Raw genomic sequence first — 21,455 nt, 5'->3', positions numbered from 1 at the left:
GTCAGAACCACAGCCCCAAGAGACCACGGAGTATCAGTTGTGGACTCATAACAGTCATGTCAACAGTACTCACTAACATTCACAGAGGGCTCGCCACATTCCTGATCCTGTGCTGACCTAGCGGTGCAAACCCCGCTCTGCCTGTCATCGTAACATACCAGCTAACACACATGCCGTGCTCACCAAAGCCAGGAACCAAGCTCGTGCACTTCACATGAAGGGGTGCCGTAATCCTCACAGTGACCCCACGATGGAGGCATCACTGCCATTCCCATTATACAGACAAGGAGACTAGGCCCAGAAACGCTAAGTAACTTGTCCAAAATCACACACATGAAAGTCTAGCAGTGCAGAGCATGGATTCCGCCACCAGACTGCGTGGCCTTGGGCAAGTCAGGTAACCTCCCCGCGCCTCAGTTTCCTCTGCTGTAAAACATGGCCAAGAATGGTAAATCCCTCAAGGGGTGATGGAGGAGGCTGAGCGTTGGCTCCCGCAAAGTGCTTAGAACAGGGCCAGCAGCATCGCCCATTGCTCGTTCAGTCCTCACATCAGCCTCAGGAGGAGGGTTCCTCTGTCATCCCCACTTCACAGACGAGGATACCCAGGCTCTGAGGGCAGTGCTGCCCTGAGTTGCACCGTGGTCAGAACGAGCCACACCTCACAGCCAGATGGCTGACCCCTGAGCCCACACACCTGACCACCAGGCTCCCCTGCCTGGGGTTTCCAAGCTGGCTTTTGTCACAATCCTTTCTTCAGGAGAAATCCTGGGCGGATGCCAACAGAGAAGAGATCAAAGACGAGGTATCTTCTGGGAGTGCAGGAGCAGACACTCTGCCCACTGTGCTCCCAACCCCCATGTGCCCCCAGCACTCCCAAGGCTACGTCCCAGAGGAGCCCAGCTCCCTGTGCCTCCCTCTCCTCCCAGGACCCGCTGCTGTCAGCTCCCTGGGAACCTGCAGGCAGTACCCACAGCACCCCCTTTTCCTCTTCCCTAGACTCACAGCCCCTGCTCCTTATCCCTCACCCTCCCAGCCACCTGCCTCTGGATACAGTACAATTTGTCCTTGTCCCTGTGCCAACTCCTTTTGGTCTTCTTGGCCTGACAAACTGCTCATCCTTCAAAACCCCATGCATCAGGACTTCCCTGGTGGCACAGTGGTTAAGAATCCACCTGCCAATGCAGGGGACACAGGTTTGAGCCCTGGTCCGGGAAGATCCCACATGCCACGGAGCAACTAAGCCCGTGCGCCACAACTACCGAGCCTGCGCTCTAGAGCCCGCATGCCACAACTACTGAAGCTTGAGCACCTAGAGCCTATGCTGTGCAAAAAGAGAAGCCACGGCAATGAGAAGCCCGCGCATCGCAATGCAGATTAGCCCCCGCCCAAGCCCACATGCAGCAACGAAGACCCAACGCAGCAAGAAAGGAAGGAAGGAAGGAAGGAAGGAGGGAAGGAGGGAAGGAGGGAGGGAGGGAGGGAGGGAGGGAGGGAGGGAGGGAGGGAGGAAGGAAACATGCATCTACCCTCTTCTCTTCATTAGCCTCCCTGGGGCATTAAAGCCTCAGCTGTAGCACTTCTCACCCTGGCTGCTTCATTATATGTTCAGAGTCTCCCCCACCAGTCTGCACCCTCTCAAGGGCAAGTACTATGTCACTTCCACCTTGGATCCCTGGTGCCAGCACAGGCTTGACACCGAGTGGGAGCAAACGCATATCGGATGAGTAACTGGATTTTTAAAAAGAAAGAAGAACAGACAGATCCCAAATACCTGGCACATGACAGCTTTTCATTACGGGTTTCATTGTTTATCCCACAATTGTTCACTATGCCAGGCACTGTGTTAAGTAACAGGGATACAGTGAGAAAAACAGACATGGCTCCTGCCCTCGTGAACTGTAAAGGCGAGCAGAGAAGAAAGAGAGTAATCAATATAGCAGAAATATACGTAAACTTCAATGTGACACATGCTACACAGAGGAGGTTCATAGTCCTAGAAGAGTAGATAACTGGGCATAGTCAGCTGGCTCAAGAGAGGCTTCCTGGAGAAAGGGACTAAGTAAGCATCAACTAGGGGAGAGGTGGGAGCCAAGTTCAAAGAACAGCAAGTGCAAAGGCCCTGAGGTTGGAGAGAGCTCAGCACAGTCAAGGAATATCAAGAGGCCAGCAGAGTGATCAAGAGGGAGGAGAGGAGATGAGGCAGAAAGGTCAGCTGGGACCAGACCTGCAGGACCCTAGAGGCTTGAAGTGGCAGTGGGAAGCCATCAAAGACTCCATCAAAGGGTTTTGGACAGAGGGATGACAGGTTCCAATTTGCATGTTAAAAAGATCCATCTGGCCACTGTGTGAAGAATGAGTGGGGTGGGATGAATCAAGAGTGGACAAAGGGCAGCAAATGAGGTTGGAGAGGCAGGCACAGTGGTACACAGGGCCACCCTGGAGAGCTCACCACGTGAGCACTGAACAAGGACACTCAGCTGAGGGCTGAGCCCTGGGCCTCAAGTAGAGCGACATCTGCCCAGGGTGCCTTTTAGTAATAACCTTCATGCAGAAGTGCTTTTTTCTAATTCCCACGAAGGCTCTGCAGGGCCCTTGCCTCGTAAACTGAGATAAAGGGCATGCATTTGACTCTCCACACACCAGGAGTACCTGCCAACTCCCACCCTGTCCTGAGCCAGCCTCTGTCTGGTGTTGACAGCCCCAAACTGAGAGGCCCCTCCCTCAGCCCCCCGGCTCCCCAAGACCACTAAGCCAGCACTGGGGACAAAGGCAGTGGGGGCCAGCGACATTTCAGGCCCTGTCCATCACCTGCTGTGGCCTGGGAGGCCACACTGGATCACAGGCACTGAGGGATCCCATTTCAAAGCCCCGACTCTGAGCTGACTGCCAGGCGCTGGCAGCTCAGCCAGCTGCCCAGCTGGGAGGCATCAAGGAAGGGAGAAAGCCAAGTTGCCGACTGTCCACCCCAGTCCGCAGTGAAAGCAACCATCTGGGGAAGGGAATGGAGAGTAAGCCTCAGCATCGCAGAGACTGACCCCCACTGCGGGCCTCGCCCCATGGGAGGGGAATCCCTCCTGTTGCTCGGCGCTGGGGACCCACGCAGGAGACACCAAATCTTCCAGTGGGGTCATCAGGCAGAGGAAGGAAGAGCCCTGACCAGGGAATGGGAGACCTAGTACAGACTTAGGTAGTAATTGACTGCATGACCTTGAGAACCTTGGGGTCCCCAAGGTGCTACCTCTCAGGGCCTCACGTCCCACATCCGTCGGTCAGTTTGCTCCGACGCGCTCACCCGTGGTTGGCTTAGAAGGGCTGAGCATGGTGGTCGAATCCTGGCTCTGACTTATTAGCTGTGTTGGTCTAGAGAGCCACGTAACTTTCTGAGCCTTGAGTCCTCACCTGAAAATAAAGTGCCCACTTCACAGGGTAGCTGTGAGAGTTACATACGATAAGGTCTGCAAAGCAATGAGCTCAGGGTCTGGCATGTAGCAAGTGTGCAATCAAGCATCAGTGGCCCTTGTCAGGCCTCTACCAGGATGTGCTCAACCCCGGGGCACCTGGAGCTGCAAGGCTGAGACAGGAAATGGGGCTACTGATGAAGACCCGCTCCCACCCTCAGGGTCCTCAGGGGCACATGCTGGCCAAGCCACAAGACAGATAAAGAGCTACCACCAGCTATGTGTGCTGAGGTGAGATGACAAGGCATGCCAGCTGCCATTTATTGGGTGGCTCTGGGTACCAGGCACTGGGCTAATGCTTCCCATCCACTGTCCCATCTTCAACATGGCACAGTGAGGTGGTGCTGTGATTGGCCCCCACTTCACAGATGGGTTGACTATCCTGCCCAAGGTCACTCTGCCTAGAAGTGACAGAATGAGTTGAACCAGAGTCTGGACTTTTCAGCCCCTGCTCTCCCACTGACCTGGGAATCCAGTGCCAGTGGGCATTGGAAAGTGAGCGCCTCCAGATCCCTGGAGTCCCAAGCCCGATGCATAGCATTGAAGCAGGCCTTGCAGAAGAGCAGAAGGATGCAGCTTGACCACCAGATGGCTCCCGTTAGAGCATAAAGTCACAGGCCCCTGATCAAAACCAAGGAGGGGTCTCGTCTTACACAGCAGGGTAGGAAGAGCATGGAGACCTGGAATTGCCACTGACCCCACGGGGAGACTCTGAGCACCTCCCTGCCCCTCCTTGGGCCTCGTGTTCACCTTCTGTAGAGCAAGGAACTGGGGCCTGATAGGATCCAAGCTATGGTGTACCGACTGTGCCCAATGACCACAGCCCACTACTTGGTCCCCACAGACTGTGGGAGCTCTGTGCACCAGTTGTGGCCTCTGATGCAAATTCTACTAAATAGAATAAATGGTATTTGAAGTTCCTGGACTCATCCCACAGTGTAAGGAATAAAGCCTCTGGAGCCAGACCACCTGGGTTCAAACCCTAGGTCTGTGCTTATTAGAGGTGAGAGTGTGGGCACATTGCTTCACCCCTCTTTGCCTCAGTTTCCTTCTCTCTTAAATCAGATGACATCCACCTGGCTTGGAGGATGGTTTATGAGGGTCAAATGTGTTAATTCACATAAAGCACGTAGGACGTGCGTGGCACTGGGTGAGCACTCGGAAAGTGTCAGCCATTGTGATGTGTTTCAGGCCTGGGGCTCTGAATCAAGCCTAATGAAGTTCATGGCAGGAAAGGGAACAGAGTCCAGGAGCAAAGGGAAACAGACAATGAAGCTGTCTGACGCTATGCCACTACCCAGCCATAAACCGGGCCAGCGTTTCCCAGACAGTGAGCCATGAAATAAAGGGTTTTGTCATTAAGCCAGCTGGGGAACAAATCTCACCAGGTTGCTCTACTGCAGGACTTCTAAGGGCCTTCAATTTCTTGGCCCACAAAACCTGTTTTAGTGGCAGAGCAACCCGATCCATTAGTGCATGAAAGAACACAGCCGTGAGAAACCCTCAGCTAGACCAGGCTCCTCCCAGCACAGAGCACGGGTCCAGGGCGAGGCTGCGCCGCCAACGCCTGGGGACGAACGAGCAGCCATTGGTGGACACGGCCCACTTCTGACCCATCTCCTGCTCCTCTCCCCACTCACGCCAAGCAAGAGCCGGCCTTGGGACCCATGTGTTTACTGTCCCCTCTGCCTGGAAGGCCCTTTGCACAGAGAGCCACGGGCTCCTCTCACTCCCTTCTGCTCACTTTATCAAAGATGACAGCACTGGTAATGCATTCTATCAAAACCAGCACCAACTGCCCATATCCATCACCCAGTGCCCTTCCCCGCTTTCTTTTTTTTTTTTGTACTTATCACCACCTGTCACATGGTATGTTTATTTGTTCACTGTCTAGTCACCCACTGCACTGAAATGTCCACAGCACCACAGCCGGGACTTTGCACACTTCGATAACCACTGTGTCCCCAGTGCCTAGCGAAGGACCTGGAACATGGTAAGCACTCAGTATTTGCTGAATGATGGAACAAACACCCCCGAGCACCCAACTACAGTCCCAACCACCCAGCTTGCGCGTCAGAGTTCTCTGACCAGAGCCTCTGGATCCCCCGTCCAGCTGTTCACAACCTCCTCCCCAAGGACAGCTCCTCCACGACACTTTCAGCAAGGGCTGTGGTCCTAGCAGTTGCTCTGGGTACCCCGCGGAGCCCAGAGCAGCTCACCGGTCCACTGGGATTTCTTTCTCCTCTTTCTTCCAACGCAAAATGGCTCTGGTTCAAGAGGTACATAAACTCCACACCCCTCCACAGCCAAGAGGAAAGGGCGCAGGACCCAGAGCCCCCAACTGTCTAAGTCTGGGTTCAGACCCTGGCTCTCCCACTTACTGGCTACATGGCCTCCTGTGACCTAACTTAATCCTCCTGAGCCTTGGTTTGCCCATCTGCAAAACAGGGACACACCTCATCCATTGGGAGGACTGCCATGAAACGTTTTGAGGGACCCAGCAGAGCGTATGCTCTCCTCCCTTGCACCCATCCCTGGGGCCTCCCTTAGGCACGAGCCTGCTGTGTGCCGGGCCCCATGCGTGGAAGGCAATGCCCCTGTCGTGTGCTTCCAATGAAAGCTAATACTTAAAAAGTACCTACTAGACGCCAGGCACTCCAAGTGCCTTACCTACACTCACCCACTTACCTTTCATGACAACCTAGGAGGAGGTGTTACCATTACACCCATTTTACAGGTGAGGAGAGTCAGACACCCAGTTAGCAAGTGTGGGGATAAGAATCAAACTCAGCTGGAGCTCTCCACAGCTCGGGGACCCGCTCCCCACGTACCTTGAAGAAGCCGATGATGCCCACGCCGTAGGCCACGCAATACTTGTCCAGCAGCTCCCTGTTCCAGGCATCCAGGTTGACGTACTTGAGGATGTTCTCATAGATGATGAGGGCGAAGCGGCCACGGCCCTTGTCGGTGAGTGTGGGCATGTCACCCTTGCCCGGTGCAATCTCTGTGCGGTACTTGAAGCGGCTAGACTCCAGGATGGCCACCACCTCCTGGCCCAGCTGGGAGTAGAGGCTCTCCACGAACACCAGCACCAACGGGTCCGTGCGGGAAGGGGCAGCCACCTGTATGGGCTTGAGTGGCAGCAGGCGGCTGGGGGCCACGGGCGGCGGGTCCCCGCAGTCAGGCTCGGGGGCGTCCACCGAGGGCTCCAGGCCCCGCTTCCAGCCATATAGGTAGTAGGCCGAGACAAAAACGCTGAACAGGCAGAAGGCGAACAGCAGGAAAAGTACAGCCTGTGGGGACATGTGCCGACACAGCCTGCGGAGGCGCGCCAGGGCGGGCATCCTGGCCCCCGAGACCTCGGCCACCGGGGGCCCGGCCGCCCCGGCTGCCCCAAGGCCCCACGCAGGAGAAGACTCCCAAGTTGTCCACCGACCAACAAGTTCACAGAGACTCAACGAGCAAGGCCCGAAGTGGGCAGTGGCAGTGGAGGATCTGGGCCCCGGCCCTTCCTCCCAGCCAGGGGTGCAGTCCGCGGCTGGTTGCGCTCCTTCCTTCCTCCGCGCCCCTTTATGTCACCATGGCAAACCCCCACGTGGTCCTGTGCACAGCAGAAGTGCCCCAGGGCGTTAGGGCCTCCTGGGGGGGCTGGGCAGTGGGCTGAAGGATGCTGGGCATGCCTGGGGGTGCCGCATGCCGCTCGCTCGGTGGGGCCCCCGGGGCTAAGGCTGTGGAGAGAGGAGGAGAGTCAGAAGGCGGAAAGTCAGAGTGTGGGCTCCGGGGGTCCGCTGACTGTGGACCCACAGGTCCTGACCTCGCGGTGGGCCCAGATTCAATGACCGCTACCCAACCTGAGTTCATGATTTGGGGCAAGCCTGTCAATCTCTCTGAGCCTCAGCCTCCCCATTTGTTGACAACAGTACCTGCCTCACAAGAGGCTGGGAGATTACATCCAGTAATATGTATAAATCACACTGGGCAGTACCTAGCATATGATGTCTACAATGATAGTTGCTATTTATCATAATGATCAGTCCAAGACTAAACCAAGAAAACTCCAGAAGCAGGAAGGACAAAGTGAGACAATAAACATTTGCAAGGCCTAGGAGCTAGAGGTGGAATTCTAAATCACGACCCAACACCACGTTCTCACCATCTTCCCCTCACTTCCCCACGTGCCTCCCCACCCATTTCTCTGAATGCACCCAGCAGCCCCATCTGACAGACGAAAAGACTAAGGCTCAGGCTAGGATTCAAACTCAGGGCTGTGAGGCATCAGCAGCTTGGCTGTGCTAGGAGCCCCTCTCAAACACCAGTGGTCTCATCTGGAAAGCACCACCCCTGCAGCAGCGGGGTGGGGCCGAGGGATAAGTGAGCAAACCTGTCAGAGGAGCCCGGCATAAGCAACACTCAAGAAATCGCAGCTGTCGCTACCTGCCCCTTAATGCAACAGGCATCTCTCATCCTCAGGGTACGTGCCCACAGTGGCACAAGGACAGCAGGCGACTGAACCCCCCAACCTGAGGATCCCAAGTTGCCCAACATCCTCACCCAAACAGCGCCCCCCCATACCACGGTCCTCCAGTCTCCCTTTAACATGAGTGGGGGCAGCCGCTGAAAGCTGGCAGAAGAGCTCCCCTGGAGATGGGAGACGGGGACAAGCACAGAAGGTATGAGGGACTGGGCTGCTGCCAGGGAGGGAATGTGAGCCTCAGACGCAGAATCGGGGTTGGGGGGAAGATCTTCAATATCCCTCCCAGCCCAAGACTATATGGTATGCTTAGCGTAGATACAGTATACTAGAGACCCTACGATTGTACTTCTAGGAACTTATCCTACAGGGAGTAATTGCAGAAGTGTGTCAAGATTTCCCCACAAGAATACGAATCCCAGTGCTGTTTATAACAGCAACGGATGTTTATAATAGCAAATGCCCAACCATAGGGGATTGTCTTTAGCAATTATAATGCAAGCATGTGATGGAATCCCAGGCAGCCATTTACAATATGTTGAAGGAGGACATTTACTGACATAGAAATATAATTACCAGGACTTCCCTGGTGGCGCAGTGGTTAAGAAGCTGCCTGCCAATGCAGGGGACATGGGTTCGAGCCCTGGTCCAGGAAGATCCCACATGCCGCGCAGAGCAACTAAGCCCATGCGCCACAACTACTGAAGCCTGCGCGCCTAGAGCCCACGCTCCGCAACAAGAGAAGTCACTGCAATGAGAAGCCCGCGCACCGCTAAGAAGAGTAGCCCCCGCTCACCGCAACCAGAGAAAGCCTGCACGGAGCAACGAAGACCCAATGCAGCCAAAAATTAAAAAAAAAAAAAAAAAGAAAAAAAAGAAATATAATTACCATATATATTGTTAAAGTGGAAAACATTTATAAGACCGTATGCATGGTCATATTTTTGTGAAAAATTTTATGCATAAGCCAGAAACTGGTACGAATCCAAAAAACAAAACAAAAATGGTAACAATTATCTCTGGTTTTTATTTGCCTTTGTTTCCTAAATTTTCTACAATAATCATTTATTATTTTTGTGGATATAAGAAAACAAATGTTTTTAAAAGATGTGCTCAGAAGCAAGAGGCAGGGGTGTGAAATGAGGACATGTCTTGGACATCGGGTCTGCTCCCAGTTCTGCCATAACGTGCTGTGTGACCCCAGGCACACCCTGCCCCTTTCTGGGCTTCTCGCCTGTTAGAGAGGGGCCTGGGCCAGATGCTGTCTGGGGGCTCTTCCACCTCTGATGTTCTACAATTCAGTCTCTACTATGTGCCAGCATCACAGGGAAGCTGGGGCAGCCAAGAAAACAAGCACCTACAATGCAGGGAGTGTGACAGGGGAAGGGAGGGTATTTGAGAGAACTGAGGGGCACTTAATCCCCCTGCAGGAGGAAGGGGGAGGACAACGGAAGGCTTCTTGGAGGAAGTGGTAGCTGAACTGGCCAGAAGACCAAGTAAGGGTTGACCAGGGGTAGGAACAGTGAGGGACACATACACAGCTTGGAGCTAAGGCAGTAGGCAGAGCTTTCCAGGGAGTCCCTGCAATTCCACCTGAGAGCAGGGCCAGAAGGGGCAGGCTTCCTGGGTAGAGCCACAAGAGCTGAGGTGACTGGCCCTGCAATTATTCCCAAAGGGCACCCATGTCCCACTTCCCATTGATAAGGGCAGCCCTCTGCCCTGCAGCCACAGCGAGCCCCACCCCTTGGCCCGGGGCCAGGGCAGGAGCACAGTGGGTGCCTAGAAGGTGCCCTGCCTGCTGCCTGGGGGCACCTGCCTACTCGGGCCACCTAGCCCCACATCCCCTGCAGGCCTGGGCACTGCGGGTCTCTGGCCTTCGGTCTATTGCATTAACAGCCTTTCCACATGTGTGCTAATGACGACACAACCAGCAGTCTCAGGCATCTCGGGGTCACAGACCCCCGCGTGAATCTGACAACATTTCTCCATAAAAAATATGCACATATGCTAGAAAATGTTTTAACAATTTCAGAGTCCAAACCCCGTGTCCCCTACCCCATCCATGGACCTAAAGCCCTAGTTAGTAGAGCCTAAGGATTACGTGGGCAGACTAGAGCCAGGCAGCTTCGTTCAAACCCAAGCCCTACCACCCAGTAATTTTGTAATCTTGGGCAAGTTGTTTAACTTCTCAGTGCCCCCAGCCTCCTAATCTGTAAAATGGGAAAACTTGACATACTTCCCAAAGTTGTGAAAATTAAATGAGTGGATACATAGGAGGTGCCATGCCTGGCACACAGTGCTGAGCAAGGGTCAGCCGCTGTTTTCATGCACTCCTGTTGCCTATTTAACATACTCACGATGTGGGTAACACCTGAGCGCACAAAGCACCATCAAGTTCCGTGCTCTCTCTCTCTCAAGTCTCTAACAGCCCTTGGAATCCCAAATCCCCATTTTGAGAAGCCGTGTCTTGCCCGGGAGCTGGATGGATGAGCAGAGGCCAGGTAGAGGCCAGCAGGCTAGGGAGAAGGCCATGCAAAGCCCAGGCCCGAGAGAGGGTAAAGGGAGAAAGAGAGTGGGCCAACTGGCCCCCATCCCCAGAGAAGGCCGAATACCCTGGCAAAGTGCTGACCACCAGTGAGCTGGCAACGGGGGCCTCCAGCACTGGCCCCACTGCAACCCCTCAAAGGCCTGGCACCAGCCATTCAAGGCCCTCCGTGCCCGCCTGAATTCCTGTACCCCTGTAGCTCAAGGGATGGCAAACTGTGGGTTTCTAACCCCTCTGCAGCCACCCAGGCCTCAAGGACAGCTGGGGGGCTGAGGCCTCAACACCTCCCTCCCGCCCTGGGCCTGCCTGGGCCTTGCCGACATCACCAGCCGTTTTCCTAAACTCCAGCCTCGCCCAACCAGTCACCAATCTTGGTCATGCATCTAAGCCTTTGCTAATGAAGTTCCCATTGCTTGGAATGCCTCCCCCTACCCCTTGGGACACTTACTCATCCTTCAAGACCCTAGTTCCAATGTCATCACCTCTCTGAAGTCATCTCCACCCATCACCCCATTTCCCGCCCCCATGTCCCATTCCTTAGGCTCCCACCCCATCCCTAAGCTATAGCATGGAAGCTGAAAACCAGGAGCCTCAAGCTAAAACAGGATGCAGCATTCTTGTTCCTTGACAGCATTTTTCTTTGAGATTAGCTATCAACATCTTAAAATCAGGAGATTTCATAGAAAAGTCAGAACTTCCGACTTCTTTAAAAAGAGTACATTTTAGGGACTTCCCTGGCAGTCCAGTGGTTAAGACTCCGAGCTTCCACTGCAGAGGCACGGGTTCGATCCCCGGTCAGGGAACAAAGCTCCCGCATGCAGCACAGCATGGCCAAAAAAATAAAATAAAATAAAATACATAAAATTTAAAAAAGAAATATAAAAAGAGCACATTTTGGTGACACACGCCCACTGGCCACCATCAGCTGACGCTATAAAGCGCCGGCCTCAGATGGGTTAACACAGTCCCATAAGCAACCTCCCTCTCTCATTTGGCTTCCTGCCCAGCCCCTGAGCACATCTGAGTGTGTGGTCCATGCAGAGCAGACTTGGGGCATTTCTACACACGGCTCTGTGCCCTGGAACCTGCAGATCACGGGGCAGAACCAGGATATACTGACCTGTGCATGGGCAGGCCCTGCCTGGTACCTGGCACACAGAGGGCTTCCCCACATGCCTGGGTGCCCCAAAGGGCAGGGACAAGTCTGATTCATTGTGGAAGCTCCCATCACTTTTCCCAGCAATGGTCCTTACTGAATACTCAGGATATAAATGATGAGCAGCTGTTATTATTCCCAGTTTACAGATAAGGAGACCAAGGCCCAAGGTGAAGTGACTTTCAGTCCTCCATGAAGCCCAGGTGTTTCTATAATAAAAATAATAGCAATAATACCATTATAATTATCATCATTGTTATTTTTAACTGCGTTTACCCTGAGCCAGGCACTGTGCTGAGCACTTTTACACACTTTCTCTCAATTAATCCTTACAACTAGTACTGTCATTATTCACACTTACAGTCGCAGAAAATAAGGCTCAGAGATGCTAAGTCACTTGCCCAAAACCATACAGCTAGTCAGTGACAGAGCTGAAATTTGAACCCAGACCCCATGAAATGGTGATGGACCCAGAGCCCATAGGGGAATCTTGGCAGGGACAGGGGAGAGCATGAGGGGGCCTCAGCTACCAAGGCCTCCAGCCCTCAGCCAGGCTTCCACTGTGCTCTCCCAGCCCTAGGCCTAGCTTTCCCTGCCAAGGTGCTGGGGATAATGAATGAGATGCTCTGGTTGTCATGGAGATGCCATGGCAACACTGCACTTTCGGGAAATACCACGGTAACTGTGGCCACTGCTCTGGAGTTGAAAGTCATTCACAACCCCACCCATCACTCCAAAATGCTCTGGTGCCCCCACAATCCTCTCTAGGACCCAAAGGAAAAGGAGGCAGAGGTACAAGGGACTTCTCGGAGACCAAGCTGTCTAGAGAGCAGGACTGGGGAGGAGGTCCAGCTCTGCCATGGATAGACAGGTGGGCTCCAGGAATGAGACCAAGAGCTCCCTGTGCCTTTTACGGTAAAATGCACTTAACAACCCAACTCCCATGTACTTGCTGCCTACCATGTGCAGCAGGCCTCTTGTGAAGGGCCGAATGCATCATGCTGTTTCACCCCAACCGTCTGAGGGGCAGTGATGCAATGGCTGCTAGCATCTCTGTGAAAGGCTCAGGCTGGAGCCAGCTTGCATGGTCTTCAACCTTGCCTCCATTATTTACCAGCCTGTGACCTTTGCACAAATCTCTCGACCTCTCTGAGTCTCCATTTCCCCAAGTATAAAATAGGGTTTATACTAATCTATCTTGCAGGGCTGTTGCCAAGACTAAGAGAGATGATGTGTGTAAAACTGCTCAGGGCCTGGCACATAGTGATACGGGCTAACAAAATGATTATCCATTTAATGGAGTTGGAAACTGAGGCTCAGGAAGGAACTGACCCAAGGCCACATATCAAATTGACAGTGGATCCAGAAAGAGGAAGAGACGTCAGGCTTGGGAGCACACTGGAAGTTGGGAAGAAGCAGAGGATCCATTCCCTGTTCCCTCATTCTGTACCTGAGCACCGCCAGGTACCAAGCCTGGCACTGGGCACTGAAGATGCAGGCCTTTGGGCTCCAAGGTTTTATCTGGTGTGATGCTGCTGCCAGGTGAATGGAGCAGGTCCCCAGAGCCCCGCATGCTCACCCAGCCCACGCTCACCCTGCCTGGGTCGCTCCTGACCATGCCCCCTACTCCCTCCCCTCTCACAGGCACACGAATGGACAGGCAAACCCACATCGTGCCAAGATGTTCAAATGGGGTTATCACGGGCATCTGGGTCACAGGCACGAGTATGGGGCGGGGAGCTGAGAGGAGTTCAGGGAGAGCCCCACAAGCAGGCTCAAAATTATTTGAATGGGCACCTGGCCTCGGGGAGGAGGAGTGGCTGCCAGCCGGGCACTGGTAGCCTCACATGCAATCCCAGGGCCACTCCCCAGAGCTGACTTGGCCCCTCCCATCCTGTCACACCCCCAGCACAGTCACGCCACCACCCATTACCCAGCCATACCCCACAGCCATGCTGCTCCACCAGCTACCCCGCCCTAGCCTGCCCCACCCACCACGAACAGCAAAGAAAATCCTCCACATTTGCTTCCCAGCTGTGCAGGAGTTTCTCCAGCGCAATTACACCCTTGGGAGGCGGAGACCAGAAGCAAATCCCTTCCTCTGCTGTAACCTGCTGCACACACCATCCCCCACAGCCCCGCAGCACCGCCTGGCTGGGGGCTAAGATGCCACCCATCAGGCACCCCGGGGTCCATGGCTGCCACCAGGGACTGTCAGAAGTCTGGCTCAAGGGTCTCAGGGTTACAGAGTATACAGTCCATCTTGCAGTGAACACATGGGGACACTGAGGCCCAGAGAGAGAAAAGGACCCCCCCAACCCGGGTGGCGTTGCCAGGCCTGCCCCACCCCCACCTGCCTTGGCCCGTTTTCTTACCCACTAAAACCCTGCACGTCCTCCTCCAAGGCCAGCCTCAGCCGAGAGCTGGACTCTGCCAGCTGTGGATTTCAGAAGTCCTAGATGAGCTCTCCTGCTCCATACCCCACCACGCAGTGCTGGATTTATGCTGCCAGATGTCGGCTGCAATTATAACTAGAACACTGGTGCCCAACTGCACCTAAAGCTTTCCAAGGCAGAAGCGGTCTCCCACCCACAGCAGGTACTTAAGAGCAAAGTGCTCTTGCCAATGACCTTTCCCTTTTTGAATGTGCTATGAGGAATCGCCAAGCTAAATGCATTAAAACATGAACTCCCATTTATTAGACATGATATGCCTGCACTACATGCTACTATTAATCCTTACAAGAGCACCATGACCTACGTTCCCTTCATTTTACAGATGAGGAAACCGAGGCCCAGAGGGGGCCCATGACTTGCCCAGCCACAGAGCTAACAAGCAGGTAACTGGGAATCTCAGCACAGAGGCGCCAGCTCACCATCCTTCAGCAACACACGCCCTCCCGTGTTCACCTAGGACAGCTGACATAAGCCAGCACCCATACACCCCATGCTCCACTCCCTTTGAATACCACTTTCCGTTTTCATTTTCATGCATTTTACGTGTGTTTTAACATCAAAAGCAGCCTCTAACGATCCTTCTTGGAAGCAGACCCACAAATCACGCATCAGTTGACAAGCAAACAAAGCATAAAGCGCCGGTTCACTCCCCAGTTCTCAACCTGGGGTTTGTTCTGGGTTCCCCGGAGGGGAATGCCCAACAAAAACCTCAAGAACTTATACCCGCCACTTGTTGAGAATTTGTGTTTCTTCCAACAAGCCCTGAGTTGAGAGTTTATCTTTGCACCAGCTCTGAAGAAAAGAGTTTACTGAGCAAACAAACAAGACAGCTGGGGGCAAGGGGGTTTGCAGAGTGGGGAACAAGACAGGTCAGGACCAGCTGCCCTCTGGTGCCACTGACACTCTAGGGCAGACCAAGGTGGGCAGGACCCTCACAAGGCAAGCTCTTCGTTAGCCCACAGAACTCCCCAAAATAGGACTCTCTCCACCCAACCCCCAAATCCATCTACGCAGAGTCAAATCCATTCCTAGCTATTTTTCTTAGGCTCAGATCACAGGCACTTGAAAAAAACAGAAAGATATTTCTTTGCAAATATCATAACCTCCCTCGCTGACAGCAGCCAGCACTGACTGAGCTCCTGGTAACTTGCCAGCCCCACACCAGCTTTCCCTGATTTATCACACCCAATCCTCACGCTGAGAGCTGGTGTCACTGACATACGTGCTCTCACAGGCAGGAAACCTAGGCTCAGAGAGGGTACGAAGCAACTGACTCAAGGTCACACAGCTGGGCAGGGGGAGAACCAGGACAACCCCAAGCCGGCCCACCTCGGAGCCCCTGCTTGTAACCTCCGGGCAGCTGCCCAGCATTCCACACCATTCTTGAACCAGGTCGGCGGCCCAGAACGTACCCAGAGACAGGCTTCCTGCAGGTAACCAGCCCCAGCTGCCTCAGCGCAGGCTGATCGGCTCCTCTGGCAATGAGAAAGCCTTCCATCACGGGCAGACAGGGGCACCACAGATCCCCAGAGGCAGGACCTCAGCCAGAGGGTCTTCACCTTCCCCCGCCCCGGGGGCCTGTGTCATCCCCAGATAGGCAGAGACCCCACATGAGAAAGGGAGGCTGCCTCTATGCCCCAGGCAGAGGCCTCATGCTGAGGAATGGGAGAGAGAGGTGGTGAGGCTCAGACGCAGGAGATCTCAGCTAAAAGGGCCACAACTCAAAGGACAATGGTGACTGGACAGCCTCACAGGTCTGCTGCATGCTAGGTACAAGCACTTCCCAATCACGACCTCAGTTATTCGTCATCTTCTCTCAAAGAAGTACAAACAAGTTTACCATTATTCATTCCCCCGTCTGCCACCCCTGCAGAGGAGCCGGGAAATGCTGGTCAGCCCCGGCCCCTGCCCTCCCACTTGCCCACTTCAGGTTGCCGTATGATCCCTGACAGATTCTGAGAAACAGGTGTATGGGAGTGGGGGAGCCCTCCATCTCTAGGATGTGGAAGCAAACTCCGCGTGGGCCTGGAGTCCACATCAGCATTCCAGTGCTTCCATTGGCTCCCTCTGGGCAATACCCTTCTCTTCTCTGAGCCTGTTTCCTTACCTGGACAGCAAGGGGTAGAGATTAGATCAGAAGTTTGTGACCTCCTGGGGTTACAGAACCCTTTGAGAGGACTTCCCTAACCAGCGCAGTGGTTAAGAATCCGCCTGCCAATGCAGGGGACGTGGGTTCAAGCCCTGGTCCGGGAAGATCTCACATGCCGCGGAGCAAGTAAGCCTGTGCGCCAAAACTACTGAGCCTGCGCTCTAGAGCCCACGAGCCACAACTACTGAAGTCCACGCGCCAAGAGTCCGTGCTCCGCAACGAGAGAAGCCACCGCAATGAGAAGCCCACACACCACAACGAAGAGTAGCCCCCACTTGCCACAACTAAAGCCCATGCGCAGCAAAGAAGACCCAACGCAAAAAAACCAAAGAAATAAAAAATAAATTAAATTAAATTAAAAACAAGAACCCTTTGAGAGTATCATGAAGGCTGTTAGTGGACTCTCCCCAGACAGATGCCATACTCCATACAAATTCAGGGAGATTGTGACCGCCCTCCTCTCCAAAAGCCAAGTGGAAAAAGCCAAATGGAAACTCTGTAGCAGCCCCTCTGACTTAAACAAGCCATAGCCTCACCGTCAAGATAGGACTGAAGCCATGAATGTAACATCTGAGCCCCTGGGACCTCGTCATTCCAGCTCCCCCCATGGCCTTGCAGTAAATCTTTAACTCCCAGACCTGCTGGCTTCAGGTGGATTTGTGAACTTGCTGAGCTGTCAGGAGAAGCTCAAAGAGAAGCTAAGCCCTTCCTTCCCACCCCTCAGCCACGGTCTCCTTTTCCATCAGGAATCTGCCAGGTCAGCCCTGGCCCATCTCCCTGGTGCAGTACTGGGGGCTGGGACACTTGAGGAACCCACTTCTGGTCCTGAATGCAGACAGGACCCGGTGCCAGGCTGAGGGGCCAGCTCGCCCTAACCCCTGCACCCCCTGGCCCCCTCCTGCATTGGTATGAACACGTACACACTGTGGGTACACACACATCAGACAGACCTGGGAGGACTGGACAGGAGGGAGGGGACACGGGGCTGTGGTCAGAGGGTACAGGGAGGCCGGGGAGAAAATGACAGGACCCACCCGAGCTCCAGGCAGTAGCCGCTCAGCTCCACTCTACTTTGCGTCACCGCATCCTCTTAATGGCTCCACGCTCCTCACGTAACACAGTCACAACTAATCCCAGAGCCAGGACAAATAGCATGACTGTCCACCCAATTCCCTCTCTGGGAGGGAGCGGGTGGCCCTAGGGCACCCTGAGCCACCAACCACGTTCCCAGAAGCCTCCAGGCCTCCTCACCACCATGTCCCTTGCCAGAGGCCACCGACCCCTACCTCCTGAACCTCAGGAAGAGGATGTCTTGTCTGACTCTGCCCCATGCCCAGGGGACCCCTCAGCAGGCAGGGATCCCGCTCCCTCACCCCTGCCCTGCCAGAGGTGCCTTCCATGGAAGAGGAGAAAGCATGTCCCTGACCCTGACGCCAATGGGCCCTAGGCTTCCTCTCAAGAAAGGTGGCAGCCAGGAGCAGCTGAGCCCTGTCAGCAAGGGTAACCGGGCTCTGGCTGCAGCCCTGCCTGACTGCCTATGCGATCCAAGCAGGGCCCTTCCCCCACCCCAGACCTCAGTTTCCCCGCCTGTCCTGAGAAGAGGAAGAAGGACTGATATCTCCTATCAGGCCAGCAGGTGGTCAAAGTGCCTGTGATGTTGGCTTTTGGTCCCTGACCCAACCCCGCTCAGTGGCCAGACCCTTCCATTGCCCTCCCTGCCCCATCCCCTAACCCCCGCAAAGAAAGAAGGGTAACTGCCTGAGTGCGGAGGTGCTAGGGCTGAAGAGGGCCTTACAAAGCCCAGAGAGGAGAAGCAACTCGGCCATGATCACACAGTTGTGGTGTGTGGGCTTCTCATTGCGGGGGCTTCTCTTGTTGTGGAGCACGGGCTCTAGGCGCGTGGGCTTCAGTAGCTGTGGCTCACGGGCTCAGCAGTTGTGGCTCACGGGCTCTAGAGCACAGGCTCAGTAGTTGTGGAACACAGGCTTAGTTGCTCTGCCGCATGTGGGATCTTCCTGGACCAGGGCTCGAACCCATGTCCCTTGCATTGGCAGGTGGATTCTTAACCACTGCGTCACCAGGGAAGCCCTGGTATTTGCCTTTTTAGAGGACACCAAGGAGAGCACCAGGAAACTTGCTAAGTAGCAGAATTTCAGGTCCCAAGAGCAGCAGTGGGGAAAATAATGCCATGTCTGTACATGTAGGACCTGGGGATGGAGACTGCCGACTGTCCAAGGCCCCTCACATCAAACCACAAGGGTGGCCTAGGCTCCTGCCAGCCCGGGGTGATCCCAGGAACCCCTGCAGGGATTAGCAGCTGTGGCCACCTCTTCACAGGTCACCTGAGGCTCAGCCTGCAGGCCCGGAGGTGGTGATGGGGAGATTGGCCCAGATGGACACCCCAAGACCAGGCTTCCCAGAAGCCTTGGGGAAACTGAAAAGGCTCCAGGCCCTGTGGCCAGAGTGGAGGGAAGCCAGGTGCACTGGGGGCAACAAAGACGAAGGGAAAGCCTTGAGGCACTTGGAGCCACAGAAGCCCCCTAATCTCCTCGAGGCCTGGTGGGCACAACCTAGGCCTGCTGAGACCAGGGAAGCTTCATCAGGGCCCGCATGAAAGTAGCCTCGTCCCTCCAGACTCGCTGGGGCTTGTCCCGTGACAGAAGCCCGCCGCTAACATGCCTCCCCTCCAGGGTGAGGGGCTCAAATGCTTACATGGAGGCGCAGCTGGCAGGGGAAGGGGCAGCAGGTGGGGAGAGGGGGCGGGAGGACCTCGCTTTCTCTGCACCACAGACCGCTAGAGACAGAGTAAAAAGCACCGGGCAGGTAACCTATTTATCGAAGGTCCTTTTTAAAGGGGCCAGGGGACCTTGGTGAGCCTCTACAAGGTAGCTGACAGGTGTCCCCAGACCCCCAAGGTTCGGGGACCAGTTCCTGGGGTCAGGAGACTGGCGCTCTAGTCCTAGACTGGGCTAGGGTGAGGCATCCAGGCAGCAGGCACAAACATGAAGGAGGCGCCCACTCCCAGGCGCTGGCATGCACCTGCATGATACTGGTGAGAGTCGCACTGCGGCCCCTGAGTGACCCTCACAGTCTACCTCTAAGGGCCTCCCTCGCCTCGCCCTAGGCCCAGCCTTGCACAAACCTGCCAGTGACCCCACCAAGCACCTGCTCCTGTCAGGCCTTGCTTTGTTCACCCGTAAAGTGGAATGGTGCCAGATGATTCCAGGGGCCCTTCTAACTCGAAGCTGGGCAATTCTGGAGTGTAACTGACCTCCACTGCTCATCCCCAGAAATGGGCACAATGGCCCCCACTCCCGCCACCCGTAAGCCCATCAGGCACCATGCTCCACCACGATACAACCTCTCCCTATAACCGTGTGCTATGCCCTGTGCTAAACGCTTGGCCTCTGCTTCATCAAGGCCTCATTTTACAAATGTGGAAACAGGCGCATGGAAGTTAAGCAGCTGGCTCGAGCTTCCAGTTGGGAAGCGCTGAGCTGAGCTTTGAACCAGTGCCTGGCTGTAATCCTACATTCCATGGGATCTGCCACAGATAACCCAAAACTCACTATGGCTCAGAAGATGCCATCGGGTCTTTGCACCTCCTACATCTTCGAGTGTGCAATGCTGAGGCTAATGCTAAAGGCGGGCTGCTGGAGGCGGAAGCAGGCAGGCAGGAATGGGAAGCCTGTGTGGGTGCTGAGCATTTGCAGACTGACCAGCCTCCACCCCAGCCAGTTGTCCACTGCTGTGGCTACAACGTCCTCGTCACCATCAGCACACCACAGCCACCACTGTGCCATTTTTAAATCACTGCACAGATGCAAAGCTTTTTCACAGATGCTGCTCGGGCATCACATGACAAGCTTCTAAGATCATGGCAGGGATTTCTTCCCTCTTTCTCAAATGAGGAAAGTGGGGTTCCTGGAGGAAGAGTGACTTCCCAAAAGTACACGGTGAGGCAAAGTTTGGCAATGAACTTGGAGCCCACATCTTCTTCCTCCAGGTCCAGAGCTTTGTCTACTCTTCCATGCCCTCCTTGACTTTTCAGTTCAACCAGCACTGATGGGTCTTTGCAACAATGACTTTTTTTTTTTTTTTTTTGGCTGCGTGATCTCAGTTCCCCGACCAGGATTGAACCCAGGCCACGGCAGTGAAAGTGTCAAATCCTAACCACTGGACCACCAGGGAACTCCCAACAATGACCATTTTTGAGAGCTCATTCTGGGCAGGTATTATACCCAGCACTTCACGTATTATCTCATTTAGTCATGAAGACAACCTCATAAACTACGTACTGCTACTGTTTTCATTTCGTAGACAGAGACACTGAGGCTCAGAAATGTGGAGTATCTTGCCCCAGTTCGCCATGTTAGGAAGGGGCAGAGCTGGGATTCAAACTGAGGTCAGTCTGGCTCTGGGGCCTGCGCTCAGAGCCTCCGTGCTTTGTCTGGGACCAGAGGGGAAAGGAGGGCAGACACACTCGAACAGCATGTGTGCCTGGCAGGTTATGGCAAGATTAGGATAATAGGAAGACAAACAAAGCTCTTAGCCCAGAAGATGGAGGTTGTTTCAAACATCCGGGCAGGAGGCCAGGAGTCTGAGCAAGGGACACGGGAACAGAGGGAGGTGACAGATAGGAGGGAGGCGGCCTTGTGAGACCTTGGTCAAGTGCCTTGCTCTCTCTGGATCTCAATTTACCCAGCTGTTAAGAAAAGTTCCTGGAATATCTCCAGAGCCCTCTCCAACCCAAAAAGCCCTTGGACCCTGGGAAAACAAGCAATGCCTGGTGACAGCCTGGCTGTCAGCCCTGGGGGAATCTGAAATGTCCTTGGCCGTCCTGACACGATTCAACTGCTGGGTAACAGGATTGCAAAAGCACAGGGCTCGGCCAGCATGCCTGGGCACCACTGAAGTGTGGGTCCTAAGGGGGCCACATTCCGCCCATTGTCAACCTCTCCATGGTCCCAGTGGAGCAAGCACCACCCAGCCGGGACCCAGACCAGCAACCGAGGTCACATCCAAGTGCCCAGTGGAATGTCACTCCAGGCCTGCCCTGCCCCCGCTGATCCTGTCCAGACAACTCGAGTACATTCAACATCACCCACCCTCAGAGCCCCACACTCACATTCCCTAAGGTCAGCCATTGGGACGTAGAGACAAAGGGTTCTGTAGGAGATCTTCGGGAAAATGACCACCCCCATCCCCAAGGGACCTGTT

General features: G+C 54.6%; 1 protein-coding gene across 3 annotated transcripts in view; it reads right to left on the bottom strand.

Moving 5' to 3' along the window:
- Window positions 1–21,455, bottom strand: part of NDST1 (N-deacetylase and N-sulfotransferase 1) — a 69,247-nt gene that overhangs the window by 32,320 nt on the left and 15,472 nt on the right. For all 3 annotated transcript variants that reach the window (XM_029216246.1, XM_029216247.1, XM_029216249.1), the window contains exon 2: window positions 6,290–7,186. In XM_029216246.1, the coding sequence (XP_029072079.1) occupies window positions 6,290–6,802 (513 nt within the window). In that variant the 5' untranslated portion in view covers window positions 6,803–7,186. The remainder of the gene's footprint in view (window positions 1–6,289; window positions 7,187–21,455) is intronic.

The sequence above is a fragment of the Monodon monoceros genome, unplaced genomic scaffold (assembly GCF_005190385.1).
Source record: "Monodon monoceros isolate NGI ecotype Baffin Bay Population unplaced genomic scaffold, NGI_Narwhal_1 Super_Scaffold_12, whole genome shotgun sequence".
In the NCBI taxonomy this organism is placed as follows: domain Eukaryota; kingdom Metazoa; phylum Chordata; class Mammalia; order Artiodactyla; family Monodontidae; genus Monodon; species Monodon monoceros.
Note: the sequence above shows the minus strand (reverse complement) of the source record. Positions and strands in the feature narration are given on the sequence as shown.